This window comes from Scleropages formosus, chromosome 5, assembly GCF_900964775.1.
Source record: "Scleropages formosus chromosome 5, fSclFor1.1, whole genome shotgun sequence".
In the NCBI taxonomy this organism is placed as follows: Eukaryota; Metazoa; Chordata; class Actinopteri; order Osteoglossiformes; family Osteoglossidae; genus Scleropages; species Scleropages formosus.
This window is the reverse complement of record NC_041810.1, coordinates 17,348,929-17,371,771: the sequence shown is the minus strand read 5'-3', so window position 1 is coordinate 17,371,771 and position 22,843 is coordinate 17,348,929. Positions and strand designations below refer to the sequence as shown.

The following is a 22,843-nucleotide window of genomic DNA, read 5'->3' as shown; positions in this document are numbered from 1 at the left end:
CCTGTGAATATCACTTCTCCAGACATAATTCCATGTGCAAGACCCTGCAGTGATGATTTATTGCAGCTTTTCGTAAATAACCAGGGGCTCTTAACCTGGGGTCTACAAAGTGCAGGCTTGCTTTGAAAATGTCCAAAAAAAATAAAAGATAAAAATAACATAAAAATACTACTTTGTATGACATAATTCTCCGTGAAGATAATCAAGTGGCAGTTGAATAAATTCAGTGCAATATTTTCTTGGAATTTGCTGACGGAAATTTTTCTAGGAGGGATCTTTAGTTTTATCAGATTCTCAAAACCATCGATGGCTTAGAAAAGGTTGAGTTAGAGAGAGATGCCACAATGTCTATGATAATAATAATAATAATAAGAATAATAATAATAATAATGAAACTATGGAAGTGATGGTTTCTCTAGGAATAGTATAGAAGCATTAAGGTACTGGTGTGTGTGTGTGTGTGTGTGTGTGACCTAGTATGGAGATGTATGGTTCAGCAGCGTGTGTCTGCATGTAAGACTTTGGTCACAGTGAGATGCCTGACTGCTGCCTCTCCCCCCAGCAGGGCGCTTTCCCGGAGAGGGGAGAAGTTGTGCTCACAGCTGACGGGAGGGACCTACTGCTGCAGCTGGAGCGGAATCAGTAAGTCGCCAACCCGCATTCCTTGCTCACACAGACACACACTTGCCCCGTCACCCAGGGCACCAAGTGTGGGGAAGATAAGGCTCCTTTCTGGCTCACAGTCACCTGGATACCCCCCACTGCATGGGCCCTGCTGGCCAGAAGCCTTTGCCCCCTAGTACTGAAAAAGCTCTGAGTATCCTGATACTGTCAAGCCCACCACATTCACCTTTCTATATATATATATATCTATCTATCTCTATATACACACACACACACATTTTCAGAACCGCTTGTCCCATACGGGGTCACGGGGAACCGGAGCCTACCCGGCAACACAGGGCGTAAGGCTGGAGAGAGGGAGGGGACACACCCAGGACGGGACGCCAGTCCGTCGCAAGGCACCCCAAGCGGGACTTGAACCCCAGACCCACCGGAGAGCAGGACTGCGGTCCAACCCACTGCGCCACCGCGCCCCTCTCTATCTCTATATATATATATATATATATATATATAGATATATATATATATACAGTACTGTGCACAAGTTTTAGGCACATGGGGAAAAAAGCTGTAAAGTGAGAATGCTTCCAAAAATAATGTTCTTAATTAATGAACTTCCTACAAAGCTCAGTAATCATCCATCATCAACAACTGCTTGGCGCGGTGGGTTTGGCTGGGTCCTGCTCACTGGCGGGTCTGGGGTTCGAGTCCTGCTTGGGGTGCCTTGCAGTGGACTGGCGTCCCGTCCAGGGTGTGTCCCCTTGTGCCCTGTGTTGCTGTGTTAAGCTCCAACTTGGGACAAGTGGTTTCAGACAGTGGGTGTATGTATTTTCTTTCTTTAACCAATACTGTAACTTTTTGCAAAAGGAATTCTTGGAAATCTAAAATATGCTCTTTCCCGTTGACACTAATGCAGAAGACATTAAATAATCATCTAAAACAAATATTTTTGTGAAACATAGTGCCTAAGACTTTTGCATAGTACCTTGTGTATATATAAAATATATTAGCTTGTGTCTGCAGTTTGGTATATTGCCTCATGTTATACATATATACACACACACACACACACACATTTTCAGAACCGCTTGCCCCTCACGGGGTCACGGGGAACCGGAGCCTACCCGGCAACACAGGGCGTAAGGCCGGAGGGGGAGGGGATACACCCAGGACAGGACGCCAGTCCGTCGCAAGGCACCCCAAGCGGGACTCGAACCCCAGACCCACCAAAGAGCAGGACTGCGGTCCAACCCACTGCGCCACCACATCCCCTATACATATATACACACACACACACATTTTCAGAACCGCTTGTCCCATACAGGGTCACGGGGAACCGGAGCCTACCCGGTAACACAGGGCGTAAGGCCGGAGGGGGAGGGGACACACCCAGGACGGGACGCCAGTCCGTCGCAAGGCACCCCAAGCGGGACTTGAACCCCAGACCCGCCAGAGAGCAGGACTGTGGTCCAACCCACTGCGCCACCGCACCCCCTATACATATATATATATGTTAAAATTCTACACTCTGAATTGTATGGCAAAAATTATCCAAATTACTGAATGAATGAGTAAATCATTGTAAGTTGCTTTGAAGTGTCAGGTAAATGAATAAGTAAATAAAGGCACTTTTGAATGAAGTTTTTCCATTTCAAATGTCAGGAAGGGATTCAGTCTAGGACCCTTGAGAAGGTGTTTAACCTGAATTATTCATGCAAAATATGCAGCTGTATAAATGGGCCAAACTATACCTCACTGAGTTATAACATTAGTCCTGCCCAGTTTGTCTGTGTGTGTGTGTGTGTGTGTGTGTGTGTGTGTGTGTGTGTGTGTGCGTGCATAGGGACAGGGGGTGGAGGGGGAGGCAGTTTATTCATAGCTACAAGAACACTTCTTGTTAAGCAGAATTCTGTGAAATGCCTGTTTTGGTACTGCCACAGTTGCATGCTGGGAGGTTGCAATGCAGAGCAGCGGTAGACTCGAACGCCCGACTCCTCGATAAGGCGAGCTGCGGTGTTGACTTTGACATTACGGCAAAAGGGCACCTCATTGTCCATTAAATAAAGCGGCCGATATTGATAGTGCCAGTTTTGAAGGTCAGGGCAAACAATTGGGTTTTCTCCCTGCCAGGTTGTGCCAGTGAGGGGCTCCACTTCGCCGGACGATCTGCCCCGATTGAAAGCTCTTTTGGATGAACTGAGCCGGACGAGGAACTGGCACAAAAACAATGCGTTTAGCGGGAGAATTGTGAAAAAGAAATGCAAAGAAGGCTTGCAACTCACTAGTGAGGAGTGAGTGACTGAAACTGTTCTGCAAGTCATTCTGGGTGATGCAGAAGGAGCGCTTTTGCAGAGCAGGTGGTGTAGCTGTTGGAACCATCACCTTGCAGTCACAAGGCCTGGGTTCAAATCTCCACGCCTGCTGTAGCTGCCTTGCTCAAGATATTTACATTTACAGTTATTTATTTAGCGAACACTTTTCTCCAAAGCGACTTCCAGTGAACTCTATGTAGTGTTATTTATGAGCCCACACACCTTATTCACCAAGGTGACTTACACTGCTAGATACACTACTTACACTGGGTCACTCATCCATACATCAGTGAAACACACTCTCTCTGTGATACTCACACACTATGGGGGAAGCTGAACAGCATGTCTTTGGAGTGTGGGAGGAAACCAGAGCACCCCAAGGAAACCCACGAAGACACGTAGAGAACATGCAAGCTCCACACAGACTGAGCAGGGATCAAGCCCACATCCTCTCGCACCACCCAGGCGCTATGACACAGCAGCACTACTCGCTGTTCCACCCACACATGCCCCTCAGTTGACATAGTAAGAATCACCCTGCGGTATAAATGGGTAAATCAGTGTAAGCTGCTAATGGACAAACCTTACACTGTAAGTTGCTAAGGAAATAAATGTTAGATGAATAAATAAACAGTAATATCTATACATACGATGGCTTTAATATCTTAAGATAGTGAAGTTCTACAAAAGTAAAGGATATGCAGAGTATTATTAGCAAATACTCTTCATCTTACACATCTTTACCCATTTGTACAGCAGGGTATTCTTTTTTCAGCCATTCATGCTAAGTGGCCATGGGTACCACAGCTGTGACAGGGTAGGACTTTGAACCAGCAACCTTCAGTTCACTGGGTTGCTTTGTTATCCATAGTGTTAGATGCCACTTTGGCACTTTTGGTGGTATTTCTGTTGTCATAATTAACCCGATGACAAAGGGAGGAACCAACAATATTATACTGGAAGGGAATATTAGGAATTGTTGATTTTGTGTGAAATCAGGTGTGTTGACAGTGGATTAGCTGTGATATTTGGAGATCACTTGGGTTGTAGCTCAGGCAGACTGCTATATGCAGTTTATTCTCTCACTTTATTTAGTGTAGTTTTTTTGGGCTGCTTTTTGAATAAATTCGGCATTGTTTTTATTTCTTTTTTTTTTTTAATGATGAGCTGGCAGTCTGTCGTGAGCGCTTTAGATTTCAAGCGTGAAGCTTGAGAATCATCTGCACGGTGAATCTGGAACGCAACCTTTGTGAAGTCAAGCAATTTCCGGGATTCTGGAGCGCTGACAGATGATGTGCTTCACAGATGAGGGAGTTCTTGCTGTCACTGTCACTTTTGTCAACGCCTTCTCGGAACTGCAAAGTAGGCAGCGAAGCTTTCGTCCCGGTCGCACCGCATCTGGCAGCACGCATCTGTGGAAGGAGGGAGGGGACCTTGGAGATCCCGCTCTGTTGAGGAGCTGAGGGGTCAACCACAAAAATGGAAAGCAGACTGCAGTGTTTGCTTGAAGTGAAGCCCTTGTGTTGGTATAGCTCCGTTTGTCACTGCAAGCGTGCTCCAGTGCTCTTAGTAGTTCCTTCTCCACCAAGATACCGCAACTGTTGGTTCGTTCTGTGGTGATTACATTGTACAACACGGAATTTTACCATTACGCAAAATATCCAATTCTTATAGAACTGGATGTGCTTATTGAAAGAAATCTGTCATCTGAAGTTTTTTTTCCTGTTATAAGCAAATTTAGTCCCTCTTGTTGTTGTCAGGGTTGAAAATTATTGTGAATTTCTTGGACATGCCATTTAAACCTGTAAAGCCTCGGGAAGCAATATCTCACTTAAGATACATTTTTTACATTCTGGTTTGGATTTTACCCCTTATTTGAGTGCTGTGAATGATGAACATCTAGACATATACCATGAGGGTATCTCTGCCATGGAGAAAAGACATACAAGAGAAGGCCGCCTAACACACTAGCAGATTTCTGCTGGAATCTCCACAAAGAAGCTCAGGATCGAGTTTTAAACTGAAGGCTTCTAAAAAGGGTTTTTAAAAGTGTAAGAAATTCAAACCATTTCCATACCTGTAACAGCATGGTTCAACCCACCGCTGTTCCTCCCTTGACTTGCCTTGAAACCATGCGAGTGGTCACTATGGGTCAGGTTTGACTTGGCGCCTTGCATGCATGCAACAGCATGGTTAAAATATATTTTACATATCAATGCATTTTTAACATGTTTATCTTCTGCAGCTTTGAATTCATATAAGAGCATTTTGTGACTTTGTAAAATGTACACACACACACACACACACACACACACACACACACACACACACACACACACACACACACACACACACACTTTCAGAACCGCTTGTCCCATATGGGGTCACGGGGAACCGGAGCCTACCCGGCAACACAGGGCGTAAGGCTGGAGGGGGAGGGGACACACCCAGGACGGGACGCCAGTCCGTCGCAAGGCACCCCAAGCGGGACTTGAACCCCAGACCCACCGGAGAGCAGGACTGTGGTCCAACCCACTGCGCCACCGCACCCCCTTTTGTAAAATGTATTTTTTTTTAAATAGAAAATTTTAATTTTTATTGTAGACGAATCAGTAGATGATGTAACATTCTCGATTTCATTTTTGAATTCGGGGCATGCAATTCAGTAGGACAGCTGGTAGCAGAGTGGACAGAGCAGCAACCTTAGGACTCACAGGTTTGAATATGATCTCCATCTCAAGTACCCTTTAGCAAGGTACTTACCCTAAAATTGCTTCAGTAAAATTGCCCATAAATAAATAGGCAAAGGTAGTTTAGCATTGTCAGTCTCTTTGGAGAAAAGTGTCAGATAAATGTAGTAAAAACATGCATGTAGTGGCAAGATAGGTTGAGTTTGAATTTGTGGATTGGTGATCACCTTGGTTCAGCACAGTAGTTAAACACATGAACCTGAGGCGTGTAGGTTCATTGCCCACTCCCCGTTGCTGCTATAGTACCACTGAGGAATGTTCTTACCCTAAATTGGTCTGGTAGAAATATGTTACAGTATAAATAGGTCAAGTGAGCTATTGATATGATAAGTACACATGAGCTACTGTGAAAAGCTATTTAACCATCAAAGGACAAGGGCCGTTTATGTGCGTTTCACGAGACCTCCGCGTGAAAAGGCAGTTGTCAGCTTTCATCTTAAGAATATATTAGTGAGGCAGCAGGTAGTCTGATGTGTAGGGCCATCGCCTTGCTATTGAAGAACTCGGGTTTGAATGTGTGCCCTTGCTGTAGTACGTTGAATATGGCACTAAATATGAATTGATGCGCTCTGGGTTCAGATGGGGCAAAGAAGTCCACACAGACAGTTTTCATTATGAAGGCTTATTGCAACACCAGCACACAGCAAGAGGTATAGATATGAATACAAGGAAGTAATGCTCTCAATTCGAGGACCCCTTTTCCTCAAGGACCTGCACCTCAAACCAGCCTTCCCAGCTTTCCTTTCCTTCCTCACACTGCCCAGCAGACAGTCACCCCCTTATATTCCCTGTGAGCCCCCACAGCGGTTGAACACTTAATTCACATTTTACCCACAGTTCTCAGCTATTTACAATAAACCCATTTTCCCGCTCAAACATGACACTCCCCAGTAACGCTGTTCACTTCAGTATAATTGAATTGAAAATTGTGGTACTATATGAAAGAGCAAATTGTAAGAAGCTTTGTGTGCGAAACCTGACATGGTAAATTGCTTTGGAGAAAGGTGTGAGATAAATACTGTAATAGTTAATAGTATCACTTGGGGGGCTTTCTAAAGGAACTCGAAGCTGAGGGTGAAACACACCTAAGACAGCCAGTGGAAATGAAGCTCAGGAAGAGCAGGATAACTGCGTAGTACTAGTGTTTTTCTACTTCGCCCCATTCCCTCTTCTGTTTATTCACAGACACAATGCAGGGAAGCGTAGGGTCAGCCTAAGAGAGCCCAACTGGATAGGTCGGTTTCCTATCAAATTTGCTTCATCGCCCATTTATAAGTCATGTAGCTTGCTCTTCTTAAACAGCCAACACTGGTGTGTGTCCTTACAGTGTATGAGGTCAGTTTGCCCTTACACTGCCCAGCAAAGACACAATGAGCTTAACTCGTCTTTATTTGCATTTTTTTTTTTGTCCTGATAGTGGTTTACAAGCATATATCAAGTTGGTTCTTCAACTAACCTTGAGAGTAGAAGACCAGTGTTCAGTGACGCTGAAGTCGGCTGCAAGGCTGATGAGTTCAATTAATTCCGTTCAAGGACGGCAAACCGGTTGCTTAAGCAGAAGTATTTGTCAGTAGCCCAGAGAATGCTGGTCCTTCACAGAGTTCGGTTTGTCAAGGGCACATAGTTTGCACAAATGGAGCAGTAAAATTTGGTCAAGTTCAACCCCAGACCAGACATTCCTGTGAGTTAAAACACTGACGCTATTAATGGGGGAGCATGACAGCGGCTCAGGGGACTCGGGCGACATATGGGATGCCTTTTGGCAGCTGATCTGTTTGTGTTAACCCTGGCCGGTCCTCGGGAATGGCGGAGCACCCTCGCTGCTCGGTCTGGCCTGAGGAAACTAGGTCAGTGGAGCTGAATTCCGGCAAACTCGAGAACCCACTAAAGGAACTGGGCTGTGAAGTGAAGAGGGGGTTGTATGTGTGCAGTAGGGTTTTTTAAACATGTTCCCTGCTGTTCTCCTGCTCAGGGCCAGCTGGCAGGGAGTCCACTGAGGAAATGAGGCCGGACTGGACCTGGGCCAGGAGAGGATGTGGTTGGGGTGGGGGATGGAAGCAGTTCAGGGTGATGGGGGTATATGATGGAAAGAAAATAAAAAAAAAAAAAACCCTTTAAGGAATACAAAATACCGAAGTCTCTTCGTGATGTAAGACCATGTCAATCTGTGTCATTCCGTTTCCATGCCTTGAACCTCCTCGACTCCATAAATCTGTTTAGCTCGGGGGATCCCACAATAGTCGATCAATGGACTCCTGCTGGAGGGGCAATGGTCGACCCAGGGGCCATGTCCTCAAAGGGAGAAAACAGTGAGATACAGAGCCTCGATCTCGATAACTTCTAAGGGCTTCGAAACTGGGATACCTGGCACAGGAAGGAAGACCAGAATAAAGAGACAGCTGTTCCACTCTCACGAAAGCAGAAGTTTGTTCTTTCTTGGCAAGTTTAGGACATCCTCTGCAGATGATGGTAGGGTAATTAGAGTACTGTACTTTTTAGTTGAGGACATCAAGTTTGAATTCCAGTACAGCTAAGACACACTAACGTGACATATCTCAATAAGCATCCTTCCTTATATGAATGTATACAGTCATCTTCATACTGGGGTCCTGTACAACAAAAAAAATCACCACTATAATTTTTATGTCCATGAACTCATTATTTTGTCCAAAAGCAGTAATAGTTCTTAAGCTATACTTCACAACAGAAAATTTACATAATGGCATGATTTTATGAAACACACTAACCTCTTTATTTGAGCTCTGGGTGTACGTATAATTCTGAGTGCCAATGTATTCTTAGGATATGGGCGGCAACTCGGTCAATAATTGATAGAGCTAGAGATCCTGCCCTCCTCGGGGCATCGGATCAGAGGGCATCAAACTACTCAACCTGCTGGGTCAAGCAGCACTGAGGTGTCAAAGGTCATTGGATGCTCAACCCTGTCAGGGTTAAGGTCACCCTTTAATGAGTTCTGTATGCAATTTCATGCCATGCATTTCACTAAGCTCTAACTTATACATGTATATGAACATATTCATGTCTCTTCTCTTTTTCAAAGTTAATAGCTATTAATATCTAACATGTATATGAATGTATTCATATCTTTTCTCTTTTTCAAAATTTCTTTTCCAAGTATCTTTCTAAATATGCTTTCTTAATTTTAATCCACCTAACAGTATAAAGGCATGAGATGCTTTAGAAAAAATTTGTAGTTAATTATTCCTAAAGTGCATAAGCATATGTCTCACTTCATCCGGCCTTGTGCTCTACAAGTGTGCTGTAGGATTTTTAATGCTGAAAAGATGTAAGTATAGTAGAGGAACGTGTGAAGAATAACTTTAAAGTCAGTAATGAGCAGAATGGGATGAAACTGTCCAGCATATTCCAGTGCTCAGTCTGAGGGTATCAGCTGGGTGTTAATTGGGCTGAATCTGGTGAGAACCTTTGCTGCGGGAGGGTTTTAAATTCAGAATTAGGCTGTAAAACTGGACTTTTATTTGTTCCTTATGAAGAAGCCATTATTAGGGATTGGTCTGTATGGGACTGCTGCTGAACCTAGATTTTATGGTGGTTAGTGCCAGTGACAATCCTCCGTCTGTACGCAAACTCTTCGGGTGACCATGTCCAGCTGGAAGACAAAATGGACTTGTCTTGGGTGGAACATACTGCTCCTATTCAGCCGTGAGGGCTGCACACACATATGCGCTGGGTCCATGTTGGGGTCCATGTTGGAGTCCATATCGGGTTACCCTTGATGTGAACCTGGACTCTTAACACAGCTACCTGTATTGCCCTCAGTAGGTGTGTCCAAAGACCAAACTGTCTCTGATCTATCAGAATTCCTCCACTTCCCAGTTCACGGTCAAACTCTGAGCTGCGCACACACTTTAACTAGCGGTGGGTAATCAAGTACTTGTGCAGATTTAAAAACAGTTTTCGCCCACCTGAAAATGACAACTATTAAAGCACCAATGACAGCAGTTTCACTCTAAGGCAGGTATATTCATCACATCTCTAATATATGTAAAGCACCGATCTGCTTTTAATGGACCACTTTTCATTAAATATCCGTGGTTGTTTTTGCTCGCAAATGTATGAAGTGGCATAATTACTGTTAGTTGTTTTACATTTTAAAATGGTAATATATAGTTTGCTTCTTGTCATTTTTATTTTTCCGTATGTATAATACAGTATATTATACATATGAGTAAATTTATGAAAACGGTATTAATTTGGTTTTGGGACATTCTCACGATCATTCCTGGATGGCATGGGATGCACTTGTGCACCTTGCCTAGATCTCAGCAGATAATCAATTAATGTCAAGCAATATAACTTAATAGCCCTCATATTGACTGTTGAAAACGGATAATAGTGTTGCAGCATCTCAGTCACCATGGTATTTTGTTTGGTGCGATTTTTTTTTTTTTTTTTCTTTTTCCTCCCGATAAACAGATCGATGAGCTTCAGTCTGCCAGACGTCCTTGAGTCATGATAAAGAGTCTGTGGTGGAGGAACGCAACAGCAGGCCTGTGTGTCTGCAGAGTAATGCAGATGTCATGGACTCCATGTGGGAGCCGGCGGACGAGTCGTCCGACACTGATCGCTCGCAGACGCTCGCTCCCCGCACACGCGTCCGACGTTGGCCGCACTCGTCTCGGGTCTTCGCAATAATGAGCTCTCAGTGGATCGCCGGCGAAGCCGTCGTAGCAGCAAATCAAATCAGTCATTGTCCTGTATTGTGGGTCGGGAAGCAGCGTTATGCGAGGATAAATATTTCACAAAGCATTATTTATTCATTCCGCCTTGTCTTTGCTTCATTTTGCTCCCGAGTCAGTAAGTTCTCAAGAATCTTATTGGGGAGGAGTAATGATTATATAGTAGTTCGTGGAGCTGCCTACCAATTAGCCTTCGATATACTGCGTGTTCCCAGTGGGCTCAGTTTTTCTTCGCACTAACGCGAGAAGGACCCGAACCTGCATCGTTTCTCATTTCAGCTGCATACTCGCACCCGATGACCTTCCACCAATAAAGGGTCACAGACATTGGTTTATATATCACTGTTTCAGCATGCGAGGATCCCTTCCTTACTATAAGGAGCTCCATCAGCCTGTTAAATATTAACCGTGGTGCTTTAATTTCTTCTTATAGTACTAGTGCAGAATAAGTTTGTGGATTTTACCACCCTAATAATCCACCAGAGAGATATTTGCATGTGGCGGGAGCAGCAAGACAACCGGTCTGATGGTTCCTTGCAAGTGTTGCTTTCCTCTGGCGAGATCCTGGTGTTGTTGTTTGACAGCCGAATTTAGCCAGTCGCGTGCTGCGTGTGTTACCTTCCTGCTTATTTCTGAGCCGATTTACATGGCCGCAGTCTGAGCTTGGCGGATGTTTTCTCATAACATGTCACCAAAGGCCAATTGGTCCTTATTGTATTCTCCGGCAGGAAGTGATTCTCATCCGCGTTCGTGTGGAAGCCAAGCGGCGTTCCCTCCCATCTGTCTCGATGCGGTGCAGGTGTGAGGAATTCCCCTCGGCCTGTTTATGCGACATGTGGGTCGCCGCTTCGGTGGGTTGGGGATCTTTGTTTTGGTCACCACGCTGTTTGCTTTCCTCTCTGCTTTCGTCCTGGTTTGTCGCAAGCCTTGGTTTTCGGGTCACGGCGCCGGCTTTGGAGAGATTGGGAGTAGACGAGTGGATGCGGGTTCAAATAAGGTGGTCGACTTGGATACTAGGGTGGGAGGGAGGTCATTCGTTTGGCACCCAGGTTATTGTTTACCCTGACCAGGAAGAGCAGAGCCTGGGATTGGGTAAAAACCTGGGAAGGCTGACAGCTGGTTTGCCTTTGGTTATTTTGGTGGATAAATACTGGAAATGCATGTTTGTTTTAACAATAGAAGTGCAGAATACAATCAGGATTATGATTTCCGTTCCCGGGAGTTTGTGCGTGTGTGTGTGTGTGTGTGTGTGTGCGCGCGTGCGCCATGTGCGCGCGTGTCTCGTACTGTTCACTTACCTTCGTCTGGTTAATTCCAATCGATCAGAAAATATGCAATGACAACAGATAATTAGGCCAGGATATTTGGGCGGAATTCAAATCCCGCTTTTGAAACGCGATCCAAAGTAAAGAAACTCAACCCAGCGTTCTATTGCATCTCGAGAGCCTGCGTATCGAGATGGTGCGACACAGGAGCACCTCCAAAGTTTCGAAGCATGTATAGTACTGGGAAAATTTTCTTCAAAAAACCCAAAGACTGACACTCCCTTATCTTCCGCTAAGCTTCAACGCCGCCTGAAAATGTCACGAGAAAAAGAACATAATGCTGGTTAAATGAACAGGAAATCAGCTCCTTTCTTTAAGTTTGTTGCTCCAGGAGGCAGGAAAGGAAAAAGTGGCACAAGCTCACAGCGGGTCGCTGAGCCAATAGACCCAGCGAGCGGCTCACTTCCGACAACTCGGCGCTCAGCGAAGCATTTTAAGGTGACCGTGGATACGTAACGAGCCGTAGCGCTCAGCCTCCACGTCGCAGCGGCGACTTTCCATAAGATGTGACCCTGGCTGCCCCCCACTTCCCACCGACCCCATTCCCATCCCATGGGCTTGTTTATCGTTGCACTTCTCCGAATGAGAACACATCATTTCCTGCCGTTGTTGATTACAGAGCTGTTGCTTCTCTACCTTGTTTTTTCTGTCCTTAGAAATGATGGGTTGGAAATAATAGGTTTTGCTCAAAAAATTATACACCTGGATATATTGCATCTCCAACAGAGTCTTGGTATTAGGAGCTAGAAGCGATGTCCTTCGTACCGTTTTGAAGCGCGTGGGCTCGGCGGCTAATCGTCTCATGCGTTCCGCTGAAGATCTGGATATCTAATATAATCGCTCGTTATTGTGCTCCATCGTGGCACTTCAGACACTACAAAAGCAGAATTTCTTCACCCTTCACCGCTGAAAGCCTGAAATTACACTCTCCTTCACGGGTCTCTAAGTTGATTTTCAGATCTCTGGGCAGCAAGTGGTGTTAAAATCCCCTCCCCTCCTCCGGGCGTCCCGTATTCGCTGCCGTTTCCATTTTACAAAAACCTGAGATGCTGTCAGTTCATTCAGAAGTGCTTGAGATCACGGTTCCCGGAGCCCCGGTGTGTTTCTAATACCACTGTACTTTGTAGACACGGTCCACTTACGCTGCTGTTCTGCCCCAGTGTTGGATATTGTGTTCATAATCGACAGCTCAGAAACCATATACTGTGTCACACAGCAACCCCATAATAAATACCCATTTCATGGACAATTAAGGAATGCAGGTCTTTTTTTCTTAAACCCTGCATTTACTTGCTCTCTTTTAAATTACATCCTAAAATGGAAACGGTATCATGCACAATGCGTACAGAAATTTTTGTGTGCGTTGCAGCTTGAATATATGAATATCAGACTATTTCTACAGGTGACTCGGTGGAGCAGCAGGTAGTTCTGCTGCTTCATAGCACCTGAGTTCTTTAGGTGTAGGTTCGAGTCTGGCTCTGTGTGTGTGTGTGGAGTTTGCATCTTCTTCCGGTTTCTCTGTGAGTTTCCTGCAGGTGCTCTGGTTTCCTCCCACCTGCCAAACACATCTAGTTCAGGTGAAGTGGTGTTGCTAAAATTGCCCATAGTGTGTGCCTGAGTGAGTGTGTCCCATGTGTGGCTACCCTGGAATGGAGTGGTGTACCCCCCAGCCTTATACTAGCTCATTCGGGGTTAGGCTCCGAACCACCGCAGCCCTGATCGGGACAAGCAGTTACTGAAAATGAACGTTTTAAAATATTTACTGAAGTTATGGAACACAAAATGGGAAGGTGGCATTAGTGAAAAATGCACACCCATGTGTTGTCAGCTTTGAAATGAGTGACTTTGTTGTCCAGTCAACAGGTGCGAGCTTGTTTGTGTTTCGACGAGCACACCTCCGCACAGACGAGCCCGATATTTGTGTAGGGGCCGTCGGTGGAGAAGAGTGCAGCTCTGCTCGTGGCACCTCTGTAAACCATGTTCTGTCAAAGGCAACAGGGCCAATTAAAAAAACAGAACTTTTAACAGCGTTTTAGTCCACGACTAACAATTCGGCGCTCTGAAAAATAGACACGATCAACAGAATGGCCTGCAATTTTTCTTTATATCGTAACGATAACAAGCGCATTTGTTCAGCGCCACGCTATTATAGAAAAATCACTCCGTTGCCCATGTCTCCCTGGGATATCAATACTAAAGTTATTTTTCCAAGTAATGAGCTCGATATAGTTAGAGTAATACGCTGGCGATTGTGGTATTGAATCCCAGGTTGAATACTCCCGTATATACCATTAAGTGTTGTACCAGTACAGTGCTGCCGTACGCAGTAAATGCAGTTTGGGCTTCATATACGCTGATAAATTGTGCGTTTCGCTAGGAAAGCAGTGAGCAAATGGGTGAGAAATGCATGAAGTTTGTGGGATGAAACTAATTTTACGGTTTGTCATCCGGTAAGCCTTAGCATTAGCACAGGCCGCTGCGTTGTTCGCTCCAAATGTAGCTCTGCAACCCGAAAACCCCGTTAGCTGAGTATGAATAGCATTAAAGATCAATTCGACCAGTGAGCAGCTGCCTGTTTTACCCACAAAGGCTGGCTTGTTTTATTAAACAGTATGTTCCTTTTCCAGTCGCCATCTCTTTCCTCATGACGCAGGGCTGGTGACTCACCCCTCGTCCCCCATGGGACGGCAGGCCTCGTACCGGCCCGGCCTCATCTCTCCGTCTTCTCTGACCGTGCGACCCTTTCTTCCCCCACCTGATCCGTGGACCCTTCACAGGTGTGCGCCGGATCCTTGGCGACCTCTGACCCCTGCTATAGTTGCATTTCTATATGATGTCGTCCCCCCCCCCCGCCGATATGCTGGCCCTAGGCCTTCTGGACCGCCGGTTAAAAGGGGAAAGAGGCGGCCGTGTCTCTGCAGGAAATACGCCGCTCTTTTATTTTTGATCAAAGTAGCACAGAGCCGAGTTCTTTTTTCTGCCTTTATCTCGTGGAATTCACAAAGATTAATATGCGGTTACAATCTTATGGAAGAGGACTATTGTTCGCTGGATGCGTGTTTTTGTTGGGGTTTTTTTTTCTGCCCTGCGTTTTCATGCTTTCTCACAAAACTAATTTTTCTTGTTCTCAAATGACTTTCCACATTATTTATGTATCAAAATTCTGTTGTGTTTTGTATGAGAAATATCCAGAAATGGACGCGGTCCTCGGCATCGGCCGCAACGGGGGCACTTACCGTATTTTTTCCGGAAGAGGAAACTCGCCGGCCGCGTTTTGCGCGTGAAACCGTTCGGGGTTTGATACAGATCAGCTCGCCCGAGCCCTTTTAATGAAGCTAATTACAGACACAGAGACATCAGACTGAACACGTACGCACTCACAGCCAAAAGCACACACACAGTAAATAAAGCCTCCCAGGTAAATAGTCTAATTTGTTTGTACTTATTCATGTGCTCTTCAACTCGGTTTCCCATCTCGAGCGCGGGTTCGAGATAAGCAGCCCGAAGGGAGGCGCACCGACTTCCACTTCCCCGGCGCGGTCCCCGCAAGTTAGACATCGTGAAGGGGGGGGGGAGTGTGTGTGTGTGTGTGTGCGCACAGCCCTGTGATTAGAGGGGACATTAGCATTCATAACCTAACACCGTCCAAATGTCCTCGTCTTCCAGCAGGTTCCCCATGTGCTGTCAGGCCAAGGTGAGGCTGCGGCTGTGGGGTCCCTCCCAGGATGAAGGATGTGCCACCTTTACCCCAGTAAAGAACCGTATCGGCTAATTCGTCCCTTTTCAGCCTTTATGAGGCTAATCGTTCGCTGTGGTTCTTTCATCCCTCACATTACTTGTTATTAGACCCGTCCATCTGTGCAAAAGCCCTTCAGGAGCAGCGTAAACGGAGCTCCCAGACACATCTGGGAACGCCTGACTCCCAAGAAATCGTTGGTTAAAAAAAAAATTAATGAGGCAATGAAAGCTCTATCTGAAGTTTTAAACAGGATTAATTGTTTAAATCTGGATTTAACGTTCACATGTGATCTGTTATTACCGTCAAGGACCTCAGCAGAGAGGAAGGGACGCGGGTAGGGTCGCATCCAGTGTATTTGGAGTAGCATCCCACTGTATGCGTAAATCTACTGAACCGCAACCCTGCTACAAAAGAACAAAAAGCAATATAAAACATATATTTATGCGTGTATATTTCTAATATATGTCATATTGCTTTTTGTTCTTTTGTGCAGTATATATTTATAATATGTACATATATAAAATACACACACATTTTCTGAACCGCGTGTCGCGGGGAACCGGAGCCTAACCCAGCAACTCAGGGCGTAAGGCCGGAGGGGGCACACCCAGGATGGAATGCCAGTCCGCCACAAGGCACCCCAAGCGGGACTTGAACCCCAGACCCACCAGAGAGGAGGATCCGCTCTAACCCACTGTGCCACTGCACCCCCTTTTAAATGTAAAATATAAATGTTTATATAAAGTATATATATATATATATACATACACATACATTTTCAGAACCGCTTGTCCCATACGGGGTCACGGGGAACCGGAGCCTACCCGGCAACACAGGGTGTAAGGCCAGAGGGGGAGGAGACACACCCAGGACGGGACGCCAGTCCGTCGCAAGGCACCCCAAGCGGGACTCGAACCCCAGACCCACCGGACAGCAGGACCGAGGTCCAACCCACTGCACCACCGCACCCCCCTATATATATATATATATATTATATATATATATATATATAATATATATATACTAAAATTCACAACACATATATCTCAGTGTATAAGATTTAGTCATTTTTCTGACACTGTTCTCCAATGCAGCTTACAGTGTTAGGTGTGTACACTAAGCAGCTCGGTTATTTGTTACTATTATCACTTTATTATTAATCCAATTGGCAACAACAGCAGCAACAATAACAACAACAACAACAACAACAACAATAATAATAATAATAATAATAATAATAATAATAATAATAATCATCATCATCATGATCATCGTCATCATTATTCAGTGTTTTTTAGTGACTGCTTGTTCAAGTCAGGGTTGTGGTGGTCTGGATGCTGTTCTAGGAATAATAATGATAATAATTTATCTGACACTTTGGACCAAGGAAACTTGTATATGGCAAAACCGGGGCTTTTATACACCTGGGTAACTTCTGTTCAAGCATGTCAGGGCGAATACTTTGCTCAAGGTTACTTAGAGCTTCAGTAAGGATTCAGACCCAGGTCTTTCAGCTGCTAGGAGAAAACCATTGCCTTTTAATCCAAGGACTTGGGTTCGAATTCCTGCCCTTGGTTGAATTCGCTCTGGGTTGCTCCAATGAAAAATAGACGGATTCTCGGTCCATACTTTGTAGGTAAGTTCAAGAGCAGCACTAACATTTTGTCTATAATGGTGATAAATATTTCTGTTCACCGTCACGCACTGGGTCTCAGGTCCAAGTGCTTTTTATGAATGTCATGAGTCTCCTTGGCTGAGCGGACGCGTCCTCCCCGTGAGTTTGTGTGCCGAACGCTTCATTAGCTGCTTGCCCAGGGACTGCTGTAGACACAAGGCCCACAGCTGTGGGGACGTAGGGTTTCGAGCTTCGAAGATCTGGGCGGTGAGCCGTGCCCTGACATCACCTCCCCCTTCCCCAGCTGCCCCACACCCTGTCTGCGCCTCTGTCGCTCCTTTCCCGATAGCGACAGCAGGTTGCCCCCCCTCCGCGCCATTGTAGGAGAGACGCGCTTTTGTGCGCTGGCGTTCTCTCCACATGGCGAAAAGAGATGAACGTAAATGTCAGAGTAAAGCCCCCCTCTCACCAATAAGCATGACTGACGGCTGATATCCGGAAATCAAATAGGAGATATGAATCAAAGGCCTTTCTTTCTTCCTTCCGTTCGTCACTTGTTTTCCGTGTCTATCAAAGTCGCGGTGTTTACAAAGCACTTCGTTTCACACTTTGTGCTCTCCGACAGTGCGGTTTGTCTTTGGAAAGGAGCTGCGAGACTGTGTCCCACATCACTGTGTCCCGCGTCACCGTGTCCCGCATCACTGGGCCCCTGGTGGCACATGTTAGAACCGGAGGAAGAGGGATGACGCAGCACACGGGAGGCTTTGCGTCCTCATCCCAGACCGGCCACACAGCCTGCTGGGAAGGAGATGCTCGGTCGCCTGCGCCAATCCCCTTCCAAATGCCACTGCTCTCCGACTCCAGCTGTCGGGGTAGATGTCCAAGGAGGGCCGTGTATTTATGATTACGTGCTGGCATCCTGGGTGCAAGTTTTCTGGGGAGATTTCAGCCTGAGGGTATGCATGCAAATTGCAACGATGTCATTAAGTTCAGGACTCATTCCCTTCAAGTCCTTTGCCTTCTGGGTCTACGCCGCCATCTGCCACGTCACTGCGGATCCCAGGGCTGCCTGTCAAGGTTGCGGGAGAGAGAGGGAAGTGGGGTGATCTCAGCCCAGAGGGCCATCCATACCCAGCAACCTCTCCTGCCCATGTTGTGTGACATGTGACACCATATCTGTCCCTCCTGCAGTGTCTCATCAGTGGCTCATCATCAGTGGCTCATCGTTGCTGTTCTGCAGACCAAGAAAATCGCAGGGGCCCTTCCCCCACTGCACTGCCATACCACCAATACAAGAACTTAAACACCTACCGAATATGCGTTGTTTGTCCACGCTGTTTAAAAAAAGCTCAGCTGAGAGATTACTGTTCGATGAGGCTTCGTACGTTCGGCCGTCGTTTGAAACGTATTTGAAAGAGAAGCTCGGGAGTGGCTTCGGTTTGAGCAGATCAGACAAGGAGCGTCGTAGCAGAGCTGAGTGTGCCGTGACAGACCTTTTAGGATAAGCATTCATGGCATTTTCAAGTCATTTTTTCTCCCGGTCAGACAGACAAAAATAACAGACCAGCGCCACTGTTGTTCGTTTTCAACGGACTTGGACTAGAGACAAAAGAACCGCGATGTTTGCTACTTCTTTTACTGTATTATTACTATATTTTATTTGCTTGTTTTTTTTATTTGTTCATTTATCTGGCTGTTTTCCCCAAAGCAACTTGTAATGCAATGTTTGCACACTATGCAGCTTCGGTTATTAAGTTACAGTTATTTACAATGTTATTTGCAGTGATTTTCCCATCTGTACAGCTGGGTAATTTTTACTGTTTCAATTTAAGGTAAGTACCTTGACGAAGAGTCTTACAGCAGGAATTTGAACTCAAGCCATGTGATGGTGAAGCAACAGCTCTGACCCCTACACTACCTGCTGTCCAGGTGTATCTTCAGTGTGTGTCTAAGATAATATGGACGTGGTCACTATAACTGACATGTGTCCTATCCTGTTCTGCTCCTCATCCCACAGTATGCTGCTGGGCCAGGAATTCACAGAGACGCACTACACTGAGGAGGGCTTGCCCGTGACCCTCCGACCCAATTATACGGTGAGCCTCTTGCATTAGGAACCTGAGAACTTGGGGCCTGTTCCCATAATGCACTTCTCCACCCTCTCTCCTTCTCAGTTTCTCGACGCTCTGTTCCGCTGGACTGAAACGCTCTTTATTTTGCCCAACCGTGGCTGATTCCCAGCTTTCCAAACTTCTCTATCACATGATGCGTGTCTCCACAAGAAAAACGCCCTCACATGCCACGCTGCATGACCGCGTCCTTTGTTGGCTTTGCGCACGAAATAGCAGATGAGCAGACACTTTTGTACACATAAATTTAACAACACCGTGTGACGGACAGGATCAGAAGTTTCCGGAAATGCAGGAATGTTTCAGCGGCCATCTGATCGTCATTTCACCGTTTACGGGACTTCCTTTGGTCGCGCATTTTTTAGATGTAACATAAATGCTCCTCACCCTTACGGGAGTTGCTTGTTACAGATGTGTGATATTTATTTTAATGTTAATTTTATTTCCGGGCCCTATTATTGAATGATGCATCTGTCATCCCGTGCAATTTAGTGCACATTAAAAATGCTACGGAAGCCAGAAATTACCAGAGCAAAGGTATTGAAACTGAAGCATGACATCCTAAACAACCACAAAGGACAACCTCCAGATTTCTGTTATGCAAATCGATTTTTTTTCTGCCCTGTTGAGCTCTTGATGAATATTTAATTGTTCCCCCGTCTGTAAGAAGTCGGAATTCGGCAAATTAAGTTTGTCAGTTGCTCAGACGACAGGTTTCCATGGCGTCTGCATTTTCTGTGATTAGGATGGTGCACATTTGTTAAGGACTCTCAAAGTCGTCAGCAGATGATAGGCGGGGTGAGTCCTGGTCCTGATCCTGATCTGAATGTTGTCAGGAATTACCGCTGCGTCTACAATTTGCACAATTAAAAAAGGATAATTTTGCAAGCCGGAAATATTTGTTTGACAGTGGAGAGAGTGGAGACAAGATCATACAAGTTAACCTTCATACATTTTCTGAAGAAATCTGAAATGCTCTTTGTTGTTCCCTACTTTTGTCAGCAATTCCCTGAACCCCAGTTCTTGCTCAATCTTGATGGGCGAGAGATGTTCGGGTTGTCTGACTTTCTTCCTCCAAAAAAGGCATCATTCACTTGACCAAAAAACACCTACTAAGTCACTCCATGCATTTTGCAATTTGCAAGAAGCATTTTCCCTCCATGATTGATCCACGTTGTAAAATGCAGATGCTTGTTGAACTGTATTATTCATGACTGAGTACATCCTTTATAAATATTTTATCGCAACGCTAGGAATAGCATGAAAAATTACAAGTCGCCCACAAGCATTGCTGCATGAGTTATGCAGTCGCTCGGCGGTGCTCTTGCTGACGTGTCAGACGATGTGCGTAATCCACCGGTCCTCATTAGGGCCCCGTGTTTCCACTAGAATGCTAAACACAGCTTTGACCGTTTTGGTCAGCATCCTCTAAAGGACATAGCCAATTGGTTGAACAGGCAAGCCACCTAATTCGGTAGTTTTTAAATAGGGCATAGTCAATTGAAGGGGCAAGTCACCTTATTGGGTGCTCTTCTTTGGGCACAGCCAATCGCTATGTGCAGCAGAACAGGCAAGCCACCTTACTGGTGAGTAATTAATTAATAATAGTAATTAATACAGGCAGCAGAACAAGCAAGAAACCTTACTGGTGAGTAGTTATTAGGACACAGCCAATCAGTATAGGCAACAGAATAGGCAAGCCACCTTATTGGATAGCTCACTTATTAGGACCAACCTGCTATGTCATGATGGTCACACTATCCATCTTAATGGTCATTTCATCTGTCGGTCTTATCCAGTCAGGACAGCCAGCTGCGCACACCATTCATCGTAAAAGGTCAGCTCTCTTGATATGCCACATGCAGTTGGTATACCTGCTAAACACACCTTCCTCTTTATTGGTCAGCTCCCAGAATAGAGTTTAGTCAGTTGGTATAATTAGCTGGAGAGCACATACCCTTCACTGGGCAGCTCTTTTTTCAGGGTATAACCAGCTGGACATGACATTCACCTCTTTGGTCATCTTTGTAATTAGGGAATACCTAATGTGTATAGATAGCTGGCTACGCATTCCACCTTGATGGTTACTCAGCTATCTATACACTCTTGGTGTAAGCAAACTGTGAAAGTAGCAGCATGGCTTCTTCAGAAAACACTCATTTTAAATAAAGTACCTGTTTTAGATTCATCTTAAACATGTCACCTAGCATCTTGACATAGGACTAATTTGTGCCAAAGTAGGCTTAGTGTGGAGCATGGTCCAGGCATAGTAACAAGGCCCATGAGCCTCATCAATATCACTGTTGTCTGCGGCTTTGCTCAGTCCGAACGGGAGGTGCTTTCTCTGGCCCTAGCTACTGGATTCAATAATGTAATCGAATGATAAGTTTTAATTTCCTGTATTATTATAGCTATGGAGGACTCTCTGGATTAAATTACTGCTGGGCAGTTATTAGGCAAGGGTTGACAGGCTCTCAATGTGTGAATTTTTTTGAGATATATTAAAGGGGAGATTTAATTTATTTTCCAATTTTAATTATTAATGAATTTAGAAAGTTATAAGTGGTTCATGAAAAAAACTGGAGAATAGTAGAGTAGGTGCCACTGAGGGTTTAAACTCTCGTTTAGCTGTTGAACTGAACGACTGTGGGGAGCAGTTTCAGCTAATGAGATCAAACTGGTGTGAACCGGAATAACGCAGAATTAACCGAAAAACGTGTGTATTGAAGATAAGCATCTGCCAGAATACTTAAATGTAAGTCTGGTCCTGAATAAATCTCTTTATGTGCAATGTTTACAACATTTCACTGTGATTCCCATGTGGTAGGTGTTTAACACCCATTCACTCTCCTACTCCCCTACTCTCAATATAGCGTTCACAGTCATAGGTACAAGACTCCAAGAGACATAACATGAACAGAACCTGAATGACATCAGGTCCATGACTCTTGTTGAAAGAGATTTTTTTTTTTCTGCCTTAAAATCTTTTTATTGTAAAACACACAGGATACGTAAAACCTGCTTTAACTTGACCCTCTGCTCTTGTGTAGCTGATGTGCATGGAATAATATGTCAGACATGCCAGTTTACCTGATTTCAGTTAGGAAAAGCATGCTTTATTACATCATGCCTTACTGAACTGTACAGATTTGGGGGGAAATAAAAAAAACGGGAAAAGAACAGAACTATGAGGAACACCCTAGTGGTAAGAAGAGCTCTCCCTGGAAATCTCCTATGATTCACACTAGTTATGAGCTGTGAGACACAGTGAAATATGAAACATGGACACGTCTAACACCATAGCAATAGATTTTGAACCGCAGAGGAATGGTAGAAGATGTTCAGCTTGAGTACCTTGTTCGTGAGCTGGGCCCTGCTTTAGAATTATCACGATTTCAGTCCTATAACCAGTTCCCCACATGGCGCCCCTTTTATTTGTTGCACTGCATTTTCCTTCTTCCGTACGTTTTGGTTTGCTGCTGCAAGCAAAGTGTGAATAGGAGAAAGGATTATTGAAGTGTTCAACTGTGCATTTTGAAATAACAGCCAAGAATGTGAGCAGGGCAAAGAAATAATTCTGTATTGTGGTGAACTATAAAGCAGTTATTTGCATAATGTCAGCATCCAA

General features: G+C 45.1%; 1 protein-coding gene across 3 annotated transcripts in view; it reads left to right on the top strand.

Annotated features, from left to right (window-relative positions):
* The window catches only part of adam19a (ADAM metallopeptidase domain 19a), a 97,494-nt gene that overhangs the window by 41,546 nt on the left and 33,105 nt on the right, over positions 1-22,843 (top strand). For 2 of the 3 annotated variants that reach the window (XM_029252216.1, XM_029252214.1), the window contains exons 3-4: positions 563-642; positions 19,104-19,182. In XM_029252216.1, the coding sequence (XP_029108049.1) occupies positions 563-642; positions 19,104-19,182 (159 nt within the window). The remainder of the gene's footprint in view (positions 1-562; positions 643-19,103; positions 19,183-22,843) is intronic. The other variant, XM_029252215.1, reaches the window with a different exon arrangement.